The 15,654-nt window shown below is 66.1% G+C and overlaps 4 protein-coding genes across 11 annotated transcripts; all 4 read left to right on the plus strand.

The window, feature by feature from the left end:
• Positions 1–340: 340 nt before the first annotated feature.
• Positions 341–8,111, plus strand: LOC142051344 (uncharacterized). 7 transcript variants are annotated; one of them, XM_075080480.1, is made up of 8 exons: positions 341–461; positions 968–1,047; positions 2,163–2,508; positions 3,039–3,135; positions 4,697–4,778; positions 4,966–5,895; positions 7,471–7,536; positions 8,089–8,111. In XM_075080480.1, the coding sequence occupies exons 5-7, from the start codon at positions 4,721–4,723 to the stop codon at positions 7,485–7,487; spliced, it is 1,005 nt and encodes a 334-aa protein (XP_074936581.1). In that variant the 5' UTR covers positions 341–461; positions 968–1,047; positions 2,163–2,508; positions 3,039–3,135; positions 4,697–4,720; the 3' UTR covers positions 7,488–7,536; positions 8,089–8,111. The 7 variants fall into 7 exon arrangements, with proteins under 7 accessions (XP_074936581.1, XP_074936584.1, XP_074936585.1 ...); XM_075080481.1 differs by lacking the exon at positions 341–461 and adding an exon at positions 1,221–1,313 and having other exon boundaries at positions 497–1,047; XM_075080484.1 differs by lacking the exon at positions 4,697–4,778 and having other exon boundaries at positions 436–461; positions 968–1,142.
• On the plus strand, positions 7,307–10,112 carry LOC142051343 (uncharacterized). The gene is given in 5 exon segments (XM_075080478.1): positions 7,307–7,379; positions 7,471–7,536; positions 8,089–8,202; positions 8,468–9,472; positions 9,475–10,112. Coding segments are annotated over 4 exon segments (1,239 nt in total). The 5' UTR covers positions 7,307–7,379; positions 7,471–7,502; the 3' UTR covers positions 9,561–10,112.
• LOC142051342 (uncharacterized) lies at positions 9,579–13,529 on the plus strand. Of its 2 annotated transcripts, none has more exons than XM_075080476.1 (2): positions 9,579–10,293; positions 11,160–13,529. In XM_075080476.1, the coding sequence occupies exon 2, from the start codon at positions 11,204–11,206 to the stop codon at positions 12,818–12,820; it is 1,617 nt and encodes a 538-aa protein (XP_074936577.1). In that variant the 5' UTR covers positions 9,579–10,293; positions 11,160–11,203; the 3' UTR covers positions 12,821–13,529. The 2 variants fall into 2 exon arrangements, with proteins under 2 accessions (XP_074936577.1, XP_074936576.1); XM_075080475.1 differs by lacking the exon at positions 9,579–10,293 and adding an exon at positions 10,591–10,861.
• Positions 13,530–14,007: 478 nt separating this feature from the next.
• LOC142051339 (uncharacterized) lies at positions 14,008–15,649 on the plus strand (the record flags this gene model as incomplete). The annotated part of the gene is made up of 2 exons (XM_075080474.1): positions 14,008–14,278; positions 14,577–15,649. Coding segments are annotated over exons 1-2 (1,329 nt in total), but the record flags the coding sequence as incomplete, so codon positions are not given.
• Between the last annotated feature and the right edge of the window lie 5 nt (positions 15,650–15,654).

The raw sequence follows: 15,654 nt of genomic DNA on the forward strand, positions 1-15,654 counted from the left end.
TCTTCACCAGCTACGGCATAGTGCTGTGGTTTGGGTTTGGTACGAGAACAGTGCTGATGGCACATCGATGGTTTAGCGGTTGTTAAGTAGCGGCTCGGTGTCCCTAAGGAGTGCCTCTGCTAGTCGAGGACCACGTCAGCTCCCCGAGCTCTGCCAGGGGCACAAGCAGCCGGGAGGGGAGGGGGCACAGCCAAGGCAGCTGATCCAAGCTGACCAAAGGGGTATTCCATACCACCCGATGTGATGCCTGGTATATAAAGCTGGGGGAAGAAGGAGGAAGGGTGGCCCGCCACGTGTCCCCCCCCCAAGGCCGTCGCCAGGGGGCGGGGCCTGTCGCTAGGGGGCCGGAGGACTGCGGACCCATAGGGTGCACGTTCCACGGGACTGACGGACACTTCCAATGAGCTGGAGGACTTGTAGCCCATAGAGTGCGGATTGTGGAGGACTGACGGGCACTCCAGGTGAGCTGGAGGACCGCCGGCCCATAGAGTGCCCGGTCCGGAGGACTGATGGACACTTCCGGGCGGCCCTGGAGCGCGGTGGGCGCCCGGCCCGAGTGCCGGTGGCCGCTCTCGGTACGGGGCGGCCGTCGCCGAGAGGCCGCTCCGGGCGGCGGGGAGCCCGCCACAGCCCCGGCGGTGCTGGTTGGGCCTCCGGCCGCCGTTCTCTCGGACCCGGCGGTGGCCCGGCCACCGCGAGGGCGCTTCTCCGCGGGTGCCGGTGGCAGCGGCGGCCGCCCGCCCCCGAGCCCGGGGCGGTGTTCAGCGGGGGTCAGGCGCGAGCGGTGCCGAAGGCCGTACCGGGCCGCGGGGGCCGCCGGCCGGAGCGGCGCTGGGGAGGGAGATCTGGCAGTGCCCCCGAGGGGTCTGGGGCTGCCGGCCCCGTCGGCGGCCGCTCCCACGGCTCCGGTCGGGCTGGCCCCGTGTTTCAGGGGCCCGGTTGACTAATCTGCTGCTCCCGATCGCAGCGAGCGCCCGGAGAGGGTCCCGGTTCTCTGCGGCTGCAGGAAAAAAGAGACGGAGCGCCGGGGAGAGGGTGCCGTGGCAGGTAGGGGCGAGCCACAGCTTCGTGTTCGGGGTTAGAAACCCGGTGAGGAGGACTCTTGCTGTTATTAAGCAAGTAGGAGGCGTTAACGATGCCCGGTTAGTGTCTAAATGTTTCTAAAATTCAACTTGTGTACTACTCAAATTTAACTTGCACTGGTTTCACTTCTGTTTTAGCTCTACTTGGAAGTAACAAATACCGGTGGGCTGGGGGTGGGGGCATCGCTCCCCCAGAGTGGCTGTGGTCACATTCGGGTGGTTGTGCGCTTCGTGAGTTTTCTAATTTTATTTTAAATCTAAATCTTTCAGTGTTGTTAGTTCCTGCTGAGAATCGCCATTGCCTGTGAATTTTCTTCATACTTATATTTGAACACAGCCTTTATTTAATGGCTCACCTTTGTTTCTCTTTTATTTAAAAAAAATCTAAAGCTCTGATTACTGTTTGGGTTCAAAGCAGGAGTTGTCGCTACTGCCTCTGAACTTACTTACGCTTCTGTTATAATTTAAGTGTTAGCCACTCCCGATTTAGCTTTCCCGTTCTATTGTCATTTTAAAGTCTAAAACTTTTGTGTTGTGATTGTGACCAGGAGTCATTAATGCCTGCTATTGATTTAATAACGGCTGTATTTAGGTTTAGCTACTAATGACTCGTAGCTAGGTTTTTTTTAATTTATCGCTTAAAAAAAGGATTGCTAAATTATTTTTTTTTAATTACAATACCGATTAGGAATACTGACTGCCTGGTTCCTTAAGTAATAGCTGCGATTAAATTTAGTCACGACTCATCCCTAAATAACATTTCCTTTTTTTATTTGCGCTTTAACGTTTTAATCATCACTTTACTACTCACTGGGATTGACCAGTGCTTGTGATTTTATTTTTTTTTTTTATACTACCTAGAGTTATTTCTCTACAGATATTAATCCCAATTAGTGCTCTCATAGTTCGCTGCTTGTAGCTTTATAATATACATTGGGAGGAATTGCTGACTGTAAAGTTTTGCATAATAGTCAGGGTCTGGGCATTATTTACTCATAAAGACTGTTGTCTTTAAGGACATTAAGTTTTTGTTCTAGATGTTTTAAAGTAAATAATAAGCAGTAACAATTAAAATAACAGAAACCAGGGACGTTGGAAATCCCAGGAAAAACAACAGAAGCACCTTGGTGTGACCAGAAGTTGGACAAGTGCTTTTGCCCAGCTCAGTTGCTCCAGGATTTTGCACTTCCAGTGTCCCACCAGTCCTTTTTTTGGGAGCCCCAAATCCCTGGAGGAACAAACGCGCGCGCGGCAGAGATACCACAGCACCAAACTGCCGGCTGTGCCACAACCGGTGGCCACCCCAGACCATCGCTGCTGCGCTGACAGGAGCCCGAGTGCCTGCCACCCCCTCAGCCGACAGCACGTCCGACAGAAGCCACGGAGGCAAAGGCGGGCTGCAGCGAGGACAGACGCATCGCAGCAGGTACAACGCGTAGCGCTGAAACAACACGCCAGGTCACACGCACGCCGCACAGAAATTTCACTGTGCGCGAGACACGCGGCCCTCCTTGGCGCCTTCGCGGCACCGTCGCCTCTGCCAGTGGGATTCCCAGGCGGAAAATGCACGAGCTCTGCCCGTTGCAGCGCGCCCTCGCCTTCCACACCTGCATGCAAAAACAGCTGCCCACCCGTCAGGCAACACCAGAAACCACAAAGCCCCTTGAATGAATTTACAGTCGCACAAACCAGTTACACTTCACGGGCCGGCCCTCCTCTGCGCTGGGCGACTGCTTCACCTCCACGCAGCCTTCTGCAGCCAGGCCCGCAGCCGTCTCCCCACGGTCCGTCACTGCGTTACGTTATGGCAGAGCGGTCGGGACCGGGGTGGGGGAGGAAGAAAGGGGAAAAAAAAAAAAAAACCACAAAACACAAAAAACAGTGGGGTGGGAACAAAAAAGCTCCCCTGGATGAGGACGTGCAGCAGCGCACCTCCTGCTCTGCTTGGGTTTGCAGCACACCGAGCGCCAAATCAAGGAACGGACAACTGCTGGAGACGCCACTGCCCGCTCCTTGACTGCAGCTTTTTTTGTCGCACCAGCAACCGGACCAGGTTGGTAATTAAGCTTAATTTTGCTGGGCAGAGCGCAAACCTTTCTTTAAATAGATATAAACAAGATTATATGAAGTTACATGGGAAAGTAGTTCATTAAAAGTAGTACTGACGTTACCCGCTGAAGTGACATGCTTTAGTTTTCTGTCTGAAAAAGACACGGTGCTGTTGCTGTTCGTGTCTGTCAAGGCTACACACGCTGCTGAACTGGTATCAGCACTGCCGTTGGACAGGACGGGCTGCCAGAGCAGAATTAGATCCTGTAAGAATCCTCCTCTGAAATAGCCCCAGCTGCAGAGTGAATTATTCTCTGTAGATCACCACCAGCAGCTCCCAGTCACTCTGAGATGGTCTCTCCAGCTGACTCCCAGCTGGGTCCTAAAGGATGGAAACCACAAGAGTAGGGCTGAAACAAAAAAACAAACAAACAAAAAAACACCACACCAGAAACTGTACTGAGCGCTGTAACTCGCAGTCGGGCGGCTGGAACAGCAATAAAGGACAAAACAAAGTGCTGTGGGAGGGGTGTCGAGGGGCCAGAGAGGACCTGGGGTGCTCAGAGCAGAGCACAGCTTGTCCTCAGGGAATCCTGGCTGGTGGTGAGGAGCAGCAGGTGCTCTGGGGTCAGCGAGGCCGTGGGGAGGGTGCTTGGGGAGCTGGGGGGCAGGGGGTGCAAAGTGGGCTGCTGAGCCAAAAAGGTCCTCGGTGGGGGCACAGGGAGAGAAGGAGGGGGTCCTTGGGGGAGCGCGCCTGCCCTGCAGAGAGCCCCAGACCCTCCGGGGTGCCCTGGACGCTGGTGTGGAGGAAGGGAGCTGGGGGGTGGCCGTGGTACTGCAGGACAGGAGGGCCGAGGTGCTGGGGCAGTGGGAGCTGGGGTGGGGGGGTCCTGGCATGGGATGGGGTGAGGGGGTGTGGGCGGCAGGATGGCTCCAGGGTGCTGCCTCCTGGAACACTGGGTCCGGCTGCCCCTCCCCGGCCCCACCGCTTGCTCCAGCCTCTTCCTCTGCCACCCGCCCATCTAGCCAGGCTACCCCCACCCAGTGGTCCTGGGGGGTCCCCGCTCCCATGGAGAGTGGCAGGACCCTTGGTGATTCAGGGTGGGCAGGGACACCCATGCCATGCTGGGACAGTGGGACTGTGAAAGTTAGGGGGCCCCTGCCCCATGCCCCCTCCTGCAGCCCCCGTGCCCCTCCATGGAGGGGTGCTGAGGCCAGGGGTCCTCAGGCTGTCCCAAGACCCTTCCATGGGTGGGGTGGGGTTTCTGTGCCCCCAGTGCCCACAGACCCTTCCTCCCCCTGCCTGGCGCAGCCTCGGGCAGGTTTTAGGGGCAAAGTCGTTTCTGCAAACCCCTGTTGCCCACCGGCCCCCTCACTGTGCTCCAGACTGTCGACCCCTGTTGAGGTCCAGGCAGAAATGGTGGCGAGAGCCGCCAGCGGATGTGGTCTCTGCCGGACCCTGTGTCAGGGGTCTGCGCTGCTGCCAGACCCCCAGCCCCGAAGCTGCTTGTCCTGGGCAAGCCCACCCCCCGCCCCAATTTCTCTTCTCCTCTTCTCCTCCCCAGGGGACAGAGGGCTCCCAGCCCCACATGGACCCAGGCACCTGTGGCTCCGAGGCAGGAGCGAGCCAGGGAGACGCCAGGGCAGGTACCGGGACGGGATGGGGCTGGGCTCAACATTGGGCTCACTGCTTGTCCCTGCAGCTGGGGGCAGAGGGCGGCAGGGTCAACACCCAAGGCCAGGATGGGGCTACTGCAGGCTGTGTTGGCACCCCCTTCCCGTTGTGTTCCTGCCCTCCCGAGCGCTGCCTCCCCATCGCCCGTCTCCCCGGCAGGTGACGGGCAGGAAGAGAGCCCGGAGAGGAGGGGCATGTCCCCTGGGCAGGAGACAGCGCGGGAGCGTGGTGGTGGTGCCAGGGTGGCGCGGTCGCACCCCAACACCTGCGAGGCGTGCGGGAAGAGCTTCAGCCTGCGCTCCAACCTGCTGACCCACCGCCGCAGCCACCTGGGTGAGCGGCCCTACGCCTGCCCTGAGTGCGGGCGCTGCTTCGGGCAGAGCTCCCACCTCCTCACCCACCAGCGGCTGCACACCGGCGAGCGGCCCTACCGCTGCCGTGACTGCGGCCGCAGCTTCAATGTCAACTCGGACCTGGTGAAGCACCGGCGGACGCACACCGGCGAGCGGCCCTACCCCTGCCCCGAGTGCGGGCGCCGCTTCGGCAGCAGCTCCAACCTCACCCGGCACCAGCGGCTGCACACGGGCGAGCGGCCCTACCGCTGCCCCGACTGCAGTGAAAGCTTCCGGGACTGCCCCTCGCTCACCATCCACCGCCGCGCCCACACCGGCGAGCGGCCCTACCCCTGCCCAGCGTGCGGCAAGGCCTTTGCCGACAACTCGCTGCTGGCCAAGCACCAGCGCACGCACCGCGCCGAGAAGTCCTTCACCTGCCCTGACTGTGGCAAGAGCTTCTCCACCAGCTCCTACCTACTGCGACACCGGCGCACCCACCTGCCCGAGAAGCCGTACCGCTGCGGGGAGTGCGGCCGGGGCTACAGCCAGTTTGCCCACCTCACCACCCACCAGCGGGTGCACACGGGCGAGCGGCCCTACGTCTGCCCCGAGTGCCGCAAGAGCTTCACCACCAGCTCGGCGCTCACCAAGCACAAGCGCATCCACACCGGCGAGCGGCCCTACGTCTGCCCTGACTGCGGCAAGAGCTTCACCCAGAGTTCCAACGTCATCACCCACTGGCGCCTGCAGCACGGCAAGTCCCTCTGATGGCCCCAGCCGTGCTGCCCCTTCGCCAGTACCGGCATCCCCCACCGCGAGGTTTTTCTGCGTGGCGATCGGCAATAAAATCTGCCATCCTGCAGCAGCGGCCACTGGCGCGGCTGGGACGGGAAGGCGGGGCTGGATCTGAGGCAAAGTGCCGCTGGCACTGAGGGGCCCCCGGAGTCTTGTCGAACCCCACCTCGCTTCAGAGCCCCCCCGCTGTCGGGTGGTAGCTGCCCCAGACAGCCCCCAGCCCAGAAGCTGCCGTGGATGAGCGGCTCCTATTGTTTCACAGGTGGGGTAACTGAGGTGGGGAAAAGCAAAGGAATCGGGTGGTTTTCACCCAAAAGGGTGGATGCAGATGCCGTGGCACAATGCGGCGCTCTGAGTTTTGGGTTTCGGAGGCATCTTCCAGCTCGTCACTGACCCACACAGCTCCTGCTGTGTCTTTTTGAGGCTGAACTGGGGCCCTTTGGGACCTGTGGAGCTTTACCGTGCAGCTTGGGGAGGTGGATGAGCCAGAGGAGAGGGGGGAAGCCGCAGGGGTGGGGATTCACTGGTCCTGCCAGGGACGCAGCAAGCACCCACGGGTCTCCCAGAGCCTGGCAAAGCCATCTGCCACATGGAGGACAGGAGGTGATGGGTGTGAACTGGAAGAGGACGGGTTCCCCCTGGCTACCAGCAGCTTTTCCCTGAGGACAGCTGAGTGGGGCAGCTGCACCGTCCCCATCTGTGGAGCTCGTCCAGAGCAGGCTGGATAAAGCCCCGAGGAAGCGGCTCTGGCCCTGCCTGCAGCAGCAGGACCTCAGCTGGAGGAGGGTGGGTTGGAGGCCGAGCTCCCAGGTCCCTCCAGAGCCAGGTTGTGGTGGGACCCCGCCATTCCCCAGGCTGTTGTTTGCAGGTGTGGGGGCATGGAGGGGACTTGTTCCCCCTTTGCCCACCCCTTGCTGTCACCCTGCGGAGCCGGGACTGCCCCGGGGACAGGGCTGGGATAAGGGTGGGGATGGGAGGGGGGCCGGGGCCGGGCAGGGCCAGCCCGCCGCTCCCACCGTCTCCCCCCGGCCCCGCACCAGCGGTCCCCACCGGGGTGCGGAGGGGGGCCGCCGCCGCTCCGCGCCTCCCCGGTCACCGCGGCGGAGGCTGAACTTCCTGGGTCACCGGCGGCTCCTCCATCCGGGAGCCGGGCGGAGCCGCCGCGGGGCCGGCGGCGGCGGCGGCGGCGCTTCCCCGAGCGGCCCGGGGCGGGGGCGGGGGGGGGGGGGGGGGGCGGTGCCCCGCGGCCGCCGGAGCATCGCTCCGCCGGGCTCTGCCCCCGCCGCGTCCGCGGGTCCCGGGGTGCCGGGGGTCCCTCCGCCGAGCCGGGGAGGGGTTGCCCGAGCCGGCGGGTGCCCCACTCCGCTGCCCGAATCCCCACCGCGGGATGGGGGGACCCTGCTAGCGGGCCCCAGTATCTGCTTGGAAAGCCACCGAGGCCCGGTTAGTGAGGACAGCGGCGAGAGCAGGGGACACAGCTGCTCCGTGCGGGGGTGGGGGGGGCACCCCTGAACCCTCTTTCCCTCTCTTGCAGGTGCCGCCGGGCTTTGAAGCGGCGTCGGCGACATGCAGGAGAGCTACGAGTCCCTGCTCCTGCTGGGTAAGGCTGGCGTCCTCGCCCGCTCCCGCGCCCCGCGGTGTGCGGCCGCCCGCCCCGCCACGCACCGGGCTTCGCTGCCAAAAAATAATCCCTTGCCAAAGAAGACGCATCCTGCGGGCACGGCGAGAACAAAAGCCGTCCCCGCCATGCGTCGGTGCAGCTGGCACCGCGGGGTTGGGCACCTGCCTTCGGCGCTGCAAGGCCTCTCGGTGCAACGCGGCACGTGCTTTTTAGCTGGCGGGCGCAGGGAGGGGAAAGGAAGTGCAATTTTTGTGGGAGTTTGTGTTTTTTAAGGCATTGGGTGCAGAGAAATGCAGTGCTGGGATGGCACATCCCTCCTCGGAAGATGGGAGATGCCAGAAGCGAGGTTACCTGCCAAGCAGGCGCAAACTGTGGGCTGGAAATGCCTTGTATCGCCTTTCTCTCCCAGCTGCTTGCCTGAATGCAAAATGCCGTATCTCCTTTAAAAAGTGTATATACAGTGTTCAATAAACCCCACTTATCAGCCCTGTAACAAACCTGGTGTCTTCTTTCCCCCTTTTTCTGGAGCAGACTTCCCGATTCCCAAGCCCAACGTCATCTCCCGGCTGGAGCTGGAGGAAGAGCTCGGGGTGCCAGACCCGAATGACACCAAGGAATGGGAGATCCTCAGGGTGGCCCCCACAGGTGAGCCAGGACCCCACCCTGAATGGGCCGGAGGTTTTAGCGACAGCCCCGTGGCAGCCCCTGCTCCTCCGTCTCAGGGAGTGTCCCAAGCTGGCAGGTATCCGGGGCTCTGTGGAGCCACCGGGCTGGGGTCAGGAAGAGTTTCTTGCCCTCTGTTCAGGGATCAGCCTTTGGCAGCTGTCCACCTGAATTCTTCAGGCTCCCCCTCTTTCCCCTGGGAGCCGGGAATCACTCCTGTCAGCGTTGTCTCTCTCTGCCCCAGCAGATGACGGTACAGGGAGCGAGAACGAGGAGGAGGCTCCTGAACCAGATGGCCCCGAGCTGGCAGAGCTGGATGTCATCCTGTCCCGGGGGACTGAGCAGGGCATCCCCCAGAGCCCTCTGCTTGGGGACGCCTGCCAGAGCCACTGTGGCCCGCCCTGGGACCCACGGAACACCCCCGAGGAGCGGCCAGCACGGCCCCCCTGCAGTGGGACGACAGCCAGCAGCCGAGGGGGGCGGCGGGCACGGCGGGGCAACATGCCGAAAAGCTGTGGGCACTGCGAGAAGACCTTCTCCCGGCGGTCGGAGCTGCTGATCCACCAGCGGCTGCACACAGGGGAGAAGCCCTACAAGTGCCTGGACTGTGGGAAGAGCTTCACCCGCAGCTCAAACCGCAATGCCCACCAGCGAATCCACAGCGGGGACAGGCCCTACAAGTGCCCCGACTGTGGGAAGAGCTTCAGCCAGAGCTCAGACCTGGCGAAGCACCAGCGGTTACACGGTGGTGAGCGGCCCTATGCCTGCACCAAGTGCGGAAAGAGCTTCAGCTGGAGCTCAGACCTCGTCGTTCACCAGCGCATCCACACCGGCGAGCGGCCCTACAAGTGCCCCCAGTGCGGGAAGACCTTCAACCGCAGCTCCAACCTGAACACGCACCAGCGGACCCACCTGGGCGAGCGGCCCTACAAGTGCGCCGACTGCGGCAAGAGCTTCAGCTACAGCTCGGCCTTTCTCAAGCACCAGCGCACCCACACCGGGGAGAAGCCCTACCAGTGTGCCGGCTGTGGGAAGAGCTTCTTCGAGAGCTCGGCCCTGATCCGGCACCAGCGCATCCACACCGGGGAGACCCCCTACCAGTGCCCCCACTGCGGCAAGAGCTTCAAGCAGAGCTCGTCCCTCATCACCCATCTGCGCACCCACACCGGGGAGAAGCCCTACAAGTGCGGTGACTGCGGCAAGAGCTTCATTGTCAGCTCAGCCCTCATCAGGCATCAGCGCATCCACCTGGGATAGGAGCCCACCACTGCTCCGCCTCCAGGCGTCCAACCCCACCGCACTGGGGGGGTCCAAGCCAGACAGAGCTAGAGGCGGCTTGAGGGTACCAATGGGCTTCAGTCAGTGGGGATGGACACAAGGGAACATTTCACCTCTCCTGTGTGGATCAGGGATGCGGCACTGCCACCAGCTGCCTGCGGGAACTCCTGGACCCTGTCCCAGCCAGAGGTGTGGGAAGCCCACGCCGGGCGGGCAGCCCTGGCTCGCTCCTGGCTCAGGGCTGAGGGCTCGGGACGGCCCGGGCCGCCTTTGCGCTGCGCTGTGTCCATGTTGTGGCTGTTGTGTAAACGGGGCCAAGCCTTTTACCTGCCGGTGTCTCGCCATGGGGTTCAAGGGAGGAAAGGGGAGGGGGGGATTGCAAAGCACAACCCAAGGCATGGGCTTGCTCGCAAGGCGTGCTCCTCCCTGCGTGAGCACGAAGGGTCCTGTAAGCCATTAAGCGGGCAACGGCCCTGCCCGAGCAGGGCTGTCGCAGCAGCTCGGCCGACGCCGCTGGCAAGACAAGCTCAGCGTGAGCCTGGGCTCAGCATGGCGGGGCGCGCAATCCCTCTCCTTTCCCTGCCTGCTGTAGTAAAGAGTTGCTGTTTGCCGGCTGCGGGCTGCGCGCGCCTGTGCTTTCCCCCAGGGCCAGGACGGGGGGGTTGCAAGGGCTGCCGCTGCCGACACCCGCAGTCCAGTGGTGCCCTTCGTCCCCGCCGGGAGCCGCTTTTCCAGACGAGGAATGGCGTGGCTGGGCACGACGGCGCCTTGAGGGGGGCCTCTCGTGCTGCTTAGGTGACCGCGGGCCTGTGGGACCCCCGCAGCCAGGGCTTGGGCCTCTGGGCGGCTCCGAGGGCCGGGGGGACGGCGGTCCCCAGGGACCCCGGCGCTGCGGCCTCGGCTCCGTCCTCCTGCGGCAGCGGGTCTGGCCGCGGGCAGGGCGCAGGCAGGAAGGGGTGCCCCCCGAAATGGGGGGGTGGGCAGCGCGGCCCCGGCCCCGGCCCCGGCCCCGGCCGAGAAGGGAGGGGAGGGGGCGGGGGCCGGGGGAGAAGCGCCCCTGCGCCGCCGGGTGCCGGGGGTCCGGGCGGTCGGGGCGGGAGCTGGGGAATGGGGCCGAGGGCCGGCAGGGGGGCGGCGGCGGGGGGCCGAGGCGGGGCCGGGGCCGGGGTCTTCCCCTCGCCGCCACCGCCTTCCTCCGAGCAGCCCCCGGGGGTTGAACTTCCTGGGTCAGCGCCGCCGCCGCCGCCTCCATTGTCCGCCCGGCACCGGCGAGGCCGCGGCAGCGCCCGGACGGCAGCGGGGGCCGGGGCCGGGCGAGGAACCGGGCGGGAGCCGCGGCCGCCGGCCCGGGCTGCGCCCGCAGGTACCGGGGCGGCGCGGGCGGAGGCCGGCGGCGTCGGGGCCCGAGGAAGGGGCCGGGGCCGGAGCTTCCCTCCCAAGGCCCGGCCTCGGCCCGCCCCGCAGCCTGCCCCGGCCCGGGCTCGGGCTCGGGCTCGGGCTCGGGCTCGGGCTCGGTTCGGGGCCGCGGTTCGGGGCCTGCCGGTGCCAGCAGCCACCGGGGCGTCCCCAGCCGGCGGGTCCCGGGGGGTGGGCAGCCCCCCGGCGCGGCCTCCCCGGGGGCGCCGCTCACCTTTGGCTTCTTTCTCCCCTTGTCGTCGCAGGTGGGGACGGCCCGGGGACGCCCCCGGCTCGAGGAGCCCCCGCCATGTCGCCGAAGCGCTGCAGAGGGTCCGCGGCCCCCCAGCCTGAGCGTGGCAGGTCCCCGAGGGGCCCGGGCCGGGCAGAGGGGCAGCCGGCCCCCGCGGCCGGCGGGGAGGCCGAGGCGGGCGGCCGCGGGCGTGGGGGGCGGAAGCGCAAGGAGACGGTCGTGCGGCAGCGGGCGGCCACCGGCGAGCACCCCAACATCTGCGTGGAGTGCGGCAAGAGCTTTGCGCAGAGCGCGGCGCTGCTGGCCCACCGGCGAAGCCATGGCGGGGAGAAGCCCTTTGCCTGCCTCGACTGCGGCAAGAGCTTCGGCCTCAGCGACAATCAGATTCGGGAGCGGTGCGCCCACGCCGGCGGGAGCCCACAGAGCTGCCGGGACTGCGGGAAGGAGGTGGACGGCGACACCAACGACCCCAGCCCAGCCCCGCAACCCCCTGGCCAGAGTCCCGACGAGTGCCGCGACTGCGGGGAGGGCTTCGGCCGGAGCTCAGACCTGGCGAAGCACCAGCAGCTGCACACCAGCGAGCGGCCCTACGCCTGCACCGACTGCGGGAAGAGTTTCCGACGGAGCTCGGACCTCGTCATCCACCAGCGCGTCCACACTGGCGAGCGGCCCTACAAGTGCCCCCAGTGCGGGAAGAGGTTCAGCCGGAGCTCAGACCTCGTCATCCACCAGCGCATCCACACCGGCGAGCGGCCCTACAAGTGCCCCCAGTGCGGGAAGACCTTCAAGAGCAGCTCCAACCTCAACATGCACAAGCGGACCCACCTGGGCGAGCGGCCCTACAAGTGCGCTGACTGCGGCAAGAGCTTCAGCTACAGCTCATCCTTCCTCAAGCACCAGCGCATCCACACCGGGGAGAAGCCCTACGAGTGCCCCCACTGCGGGAAGAGCTTCTGCGAGAGCTCAGCCCTGATCCGGCACCAGCGCACCCACACCGGGGAGACCCCCTACCAGTGCCCCCACTGCACCAAGAGCTTCAAGCAGACCTCGGCCCTCATCACCCACGTGCGTACCCACACCGGGGAGACCCCCTACCACTGCCCCCACTGCGGCAAGAGCTTCAAGCAGACCTCGTGCCTCATGACCCACCTGCGCACTCACACCGGGGAGAAGTCGTACCAGTGCGGCAACTGTGGCAAGCGATTCTGGGAGACCTCGGCCCTGATCCGCCACCAGCGCATCCACACCGGGGAGAAGCCCTACCAGTGCCCCCACTGCGGGAAGAGCTTCTGCGAGAGGTCGCCCCTCGTTACCCACCTGCGCATCCACACCGGGGAGACCCCCTACCAGTGCCCCCACTGCACCAAGAGCTTCAAGCAGACCTCGTCCCTCATCACCCACGTGCGCACCCACACCGGGGAGAAGCCCTACAAGTGTGGCGACTGCGGCAAGAGCTTCAGCTACAGCTCAGATCTGGTCCGGCACCAGCGCATCCACACCGGGGAGACCCCCTACCAGTGCCCCCACTGCGGCAAGAGCTTCAAGCAGAGCTCGTCCCTCACAGTCCACCTGCGCACCCACACCAGGGAGAAGCCTTACAAGTGCAGCGACTGCGGCAAGAGCTTCTCTGAGTCCTTGGTCCTCAGATGGCACCGTCGCATCCACCTCAGATAAGCACCCGCAGCTGCAGCTCCTCCGTGTGTCTGGCCCCACTGCATTTGGGGGCCTGAACCAGACAGGGCTAGAGGTGGCTCAGGGGTACCTGGGGCGCTTCCAGCCATGGTGGCGAAGCGGAGGCCTTGCGGAGCTGTGCCAGCACGGGCAGCCGAGACCACTCCTGAGCCCAAGTCACAGTCTCGATGGACGCAAGGGAACATTTCACCTCTCCTGTGTGGATCAGGGATGCGGCACTGCCACCAGCTGCCTGCGGGAACTCCTGGACCCTGTCCCAGCCAGAGGTGTGGGAAGCCCACGCCGGGCGGGCAGCCCTGGCTCGCTCCTGGCTCAGGGCTGAGGGCTCGGGACGGCCCGGGCCGCCTTTGCGCTGCGCTGTGTCCATGTTGTGGCTGTTGTGTAAACGGGGCCAAGCCTTTTACCTGCCGGTGTCTCGCCATGGGGTTCAAGGGAGGAAAGGGGAGGGGGGGATTGCAAAGCACAACCCAAGGCATGGGCTTGCTCGCAAGGCGTGCTCCTCCCTGCGTGAGCACGAAGGGTCCTGTAAGCCATTAAGCGGGCAACGGCCCTGCCCGAGCAGGGCTGTCGCAGCAGCTCGGCCGACGCCGCTGGCAAGACAAGCTCAGCGTGAGCCTGGGCTCAGCATGGCGGGGCGCGCAATCCCTCTCCTTTCCCTGCCTGCTGTAGTAAAGAGTTGCTGTTTGCCGGCTGCGGGCTGCGCGCGCCTGTGCTTTCCCCCAGGGCCAGGACGGGGGGGTTGCAAGGGCTGCCGCTGCCGACACCCGCAGTCCAGTGGTGCCCTTCGTCCCCGCCGGGAGCTGCTTTTCCAGACAAGGAATGGCGTGGCTGGGCACGACGGCGCCTTGAGGGGGGCCTCTCGTGCTGCTTAGGTGACCGCGGGCCTGTGGGACCCCCGCAGCCAGGGCTTGGGCCTCTGGGCGGCTCCGAGGGCCGGGGGGACGGCGGTCCCCAGGGACCCCGGCGCTGCGGCCTCGGCTCCGTCCTCCTGCGGCAGCGGGTCTGGCCGCGGGCAGGGCGCAGGCAGGAAGGGGTGCCCCCCGAAATGGGGGGGTGGGCAGCGCGGCCCCGGCCCCGGCCCCGGCCCCGGCCGAGAAGGGAGGGGAGGGGGCGGGGGCCGGGGGAGAAGCGCCCCTGCGCCGCCGGGTGCCGGGGGTCCGGGCGGTCGGGGCGGGAGCTGGGGAATGGGGCCGAGGGCCGGCAGGGGGGCGGCGGCGGGGGGCCGAGGCGGGGCCGGGGCCGGGGTCTTCCCCTCGCCGCCACCGCCTTCCTCCGAGCAGCCCCCGGGGGTTGAACTTCCTGGGTCAGCGCCGCCGCCGCCGCCTCCATTGTCCGCCCGGCACCGGCGAGGCCGCGGCAGCGCCCGGACGGCAGCGGGGGCCGGGGCCGGGCGAGGAACCGGGCGGGAGCCGCGGCCGCCGGCCCGGGCTGCGCCCGCAGGTACCGGGGCGGCGCGGGCGGAGGCCGGCGGCGTCGGGGCCCGAGGAAGGGGCCGGGGCCGGAGCTTCCCTCCCAAGGCCCGGCCTCGGCCCGCCCCGCAGCCTGCCCCGGCCCGGGCTCGGGCTCGGGCTCGGGCTCGGGCTCGGGCTCGGTTCGGGGCCGCGGTTCGGGGCCTGCCGGTGCCAGCAGCCACCGGGGCGTCCCCAGCCGGCGGGTCCCGGGGGGTGGGCAGCCCCCCGGCGCGGCCTCCCCGGGGGCGCCGCTCACCTTTGGCTTCTTTCTCCCCTTGTCGTCGCAGGTGGGGACGGCCCGGGGACGCCCCCGGCTCGAGGAGCCCCCGCCATGTCGCCGAAGCGCTGCAGAGGGTCCGCGGCCCCCCAGCCTGAGCGTGGCAGGTCCCCGAGGGGCCCGGGCCGGGCAGAGGGGCAGCCGGCCCCCGCGGCCGGCGGGGAGGCCGAGGCGGGCGGCCGCGGGCGTGGGGGGCGGAAGCGCAAGGAGACGGTCGTGCGGCAGCGGGCGGCCACCGGCGAGCACCCCAACATCTGCGTGGAGTGCGGCAAGAGCTTTGCGCAGAGCGCGGCGCTGCTGGCCCACCAGCGAAGCCATGGCGGGGAGAAGCCCTTTGCCTGCCTCGACTGCGGCAAGAGCTTCGGCCTCAGCGACAATCAGATTCGGGAGCGGTGCGCCCACGCCGGCGGGAGCCCACAGAGCTGCCGGGACTGCGGGAAGGAGGTGGACGGCGACACCAACGACCCCAGCCCAGCCCCGCAACCCCCTGGCCAGAGTCCCGACGAGTGCCGCGACTGCGGGGAGGGCTTCGGCCGGAGCTCAGACCTGGCGAAGCACCAGCAGCTGCACACCAGCGAGCGGCCCTACGCCTGCACCGACTGCGGGAAGAGTTTCCGACGGAGCTCGGACCTCGTCATCCACCAGCGCGTCCACACTGGCGAGCGGCCCTATACCTGCTCCAAGTGCGGGAAGAGGTTCAGCCGGAGCTCAGACCTCGTCATCCACCAGCGCATCCACACCGGCGAGCGGCCCTACAAGTGCCCCCAGTGCGGGAAGACCTTCAAGAGCAGCTCCAACCTCAACATGCACAAGCGGACCCACCTGGGCGAGCGGCCCTACAAGTGCGCTGACTGCGGCAAGAGCTTCAGCTACAGCTCATCCTTCCTCAAGCACCAGCGCATCCACACCGGGGAGAAGCCCTACGAGTGCCCCCACTGCGGGAAGAGCTTCTGCGAGAGCTCAGCCCTGATCCGGCACCAGCGCACCCACACCGGGGAGACCCCCTACCAGTGCCCCCACTGCACCAAGAGCTTCAAGCAGACCTCGGCCCTCATCACCCACGTGCGTACCCACACCGGGGAGACCCC

The sequence above is a fragment of the Phalacrocorax aristotelis genome, unplaced genomic scaffold, assembly GCF_949628215.1.
Source record: "Phalacrocorax aristotelis unplaced genomic scaffold, bGulAri2.1 scaffold_135, whole genome shotgun sequence".
Taxonomy (NCBI): Eukaryota; Metazoa; Chordata; class Aves; order Suliformes; family Phalacrocoracidae; genus Phalacrocorax; species Phalacrocorax aristotelis.

Coding starts and splice junctions, on each gene's coding strand:
- LOC142051344 (XM_075080480.1), top strand. CDS start 4,721: ATGGACCCAGGCACCTGTGGCTCCGAGGCAGGAGCGAGCCAGGGAGAC. Junction 4,779..4,965: donor CCAGGGAGACGCCAGGGCAG/GTACCGGGACGG, acceptor TCTCCCCGGCAG/GTGACGGGCAGGAAGAGAGC.
- LOC142051342 (XM_075080475.1), top strand. CDS start 10,606: ATGGGGCCGAGGGCCGGCAGGGGGGCGGCGGCGGGGGGCCGAGGCGGG. Junction 10,862..11,159: donor GGCCCGGGCTGCGCCCGCAG/GTACCGGGGCGG, acceptor TTGTCGTCGCAG/GTGGGGACGGCCCGGGGACG.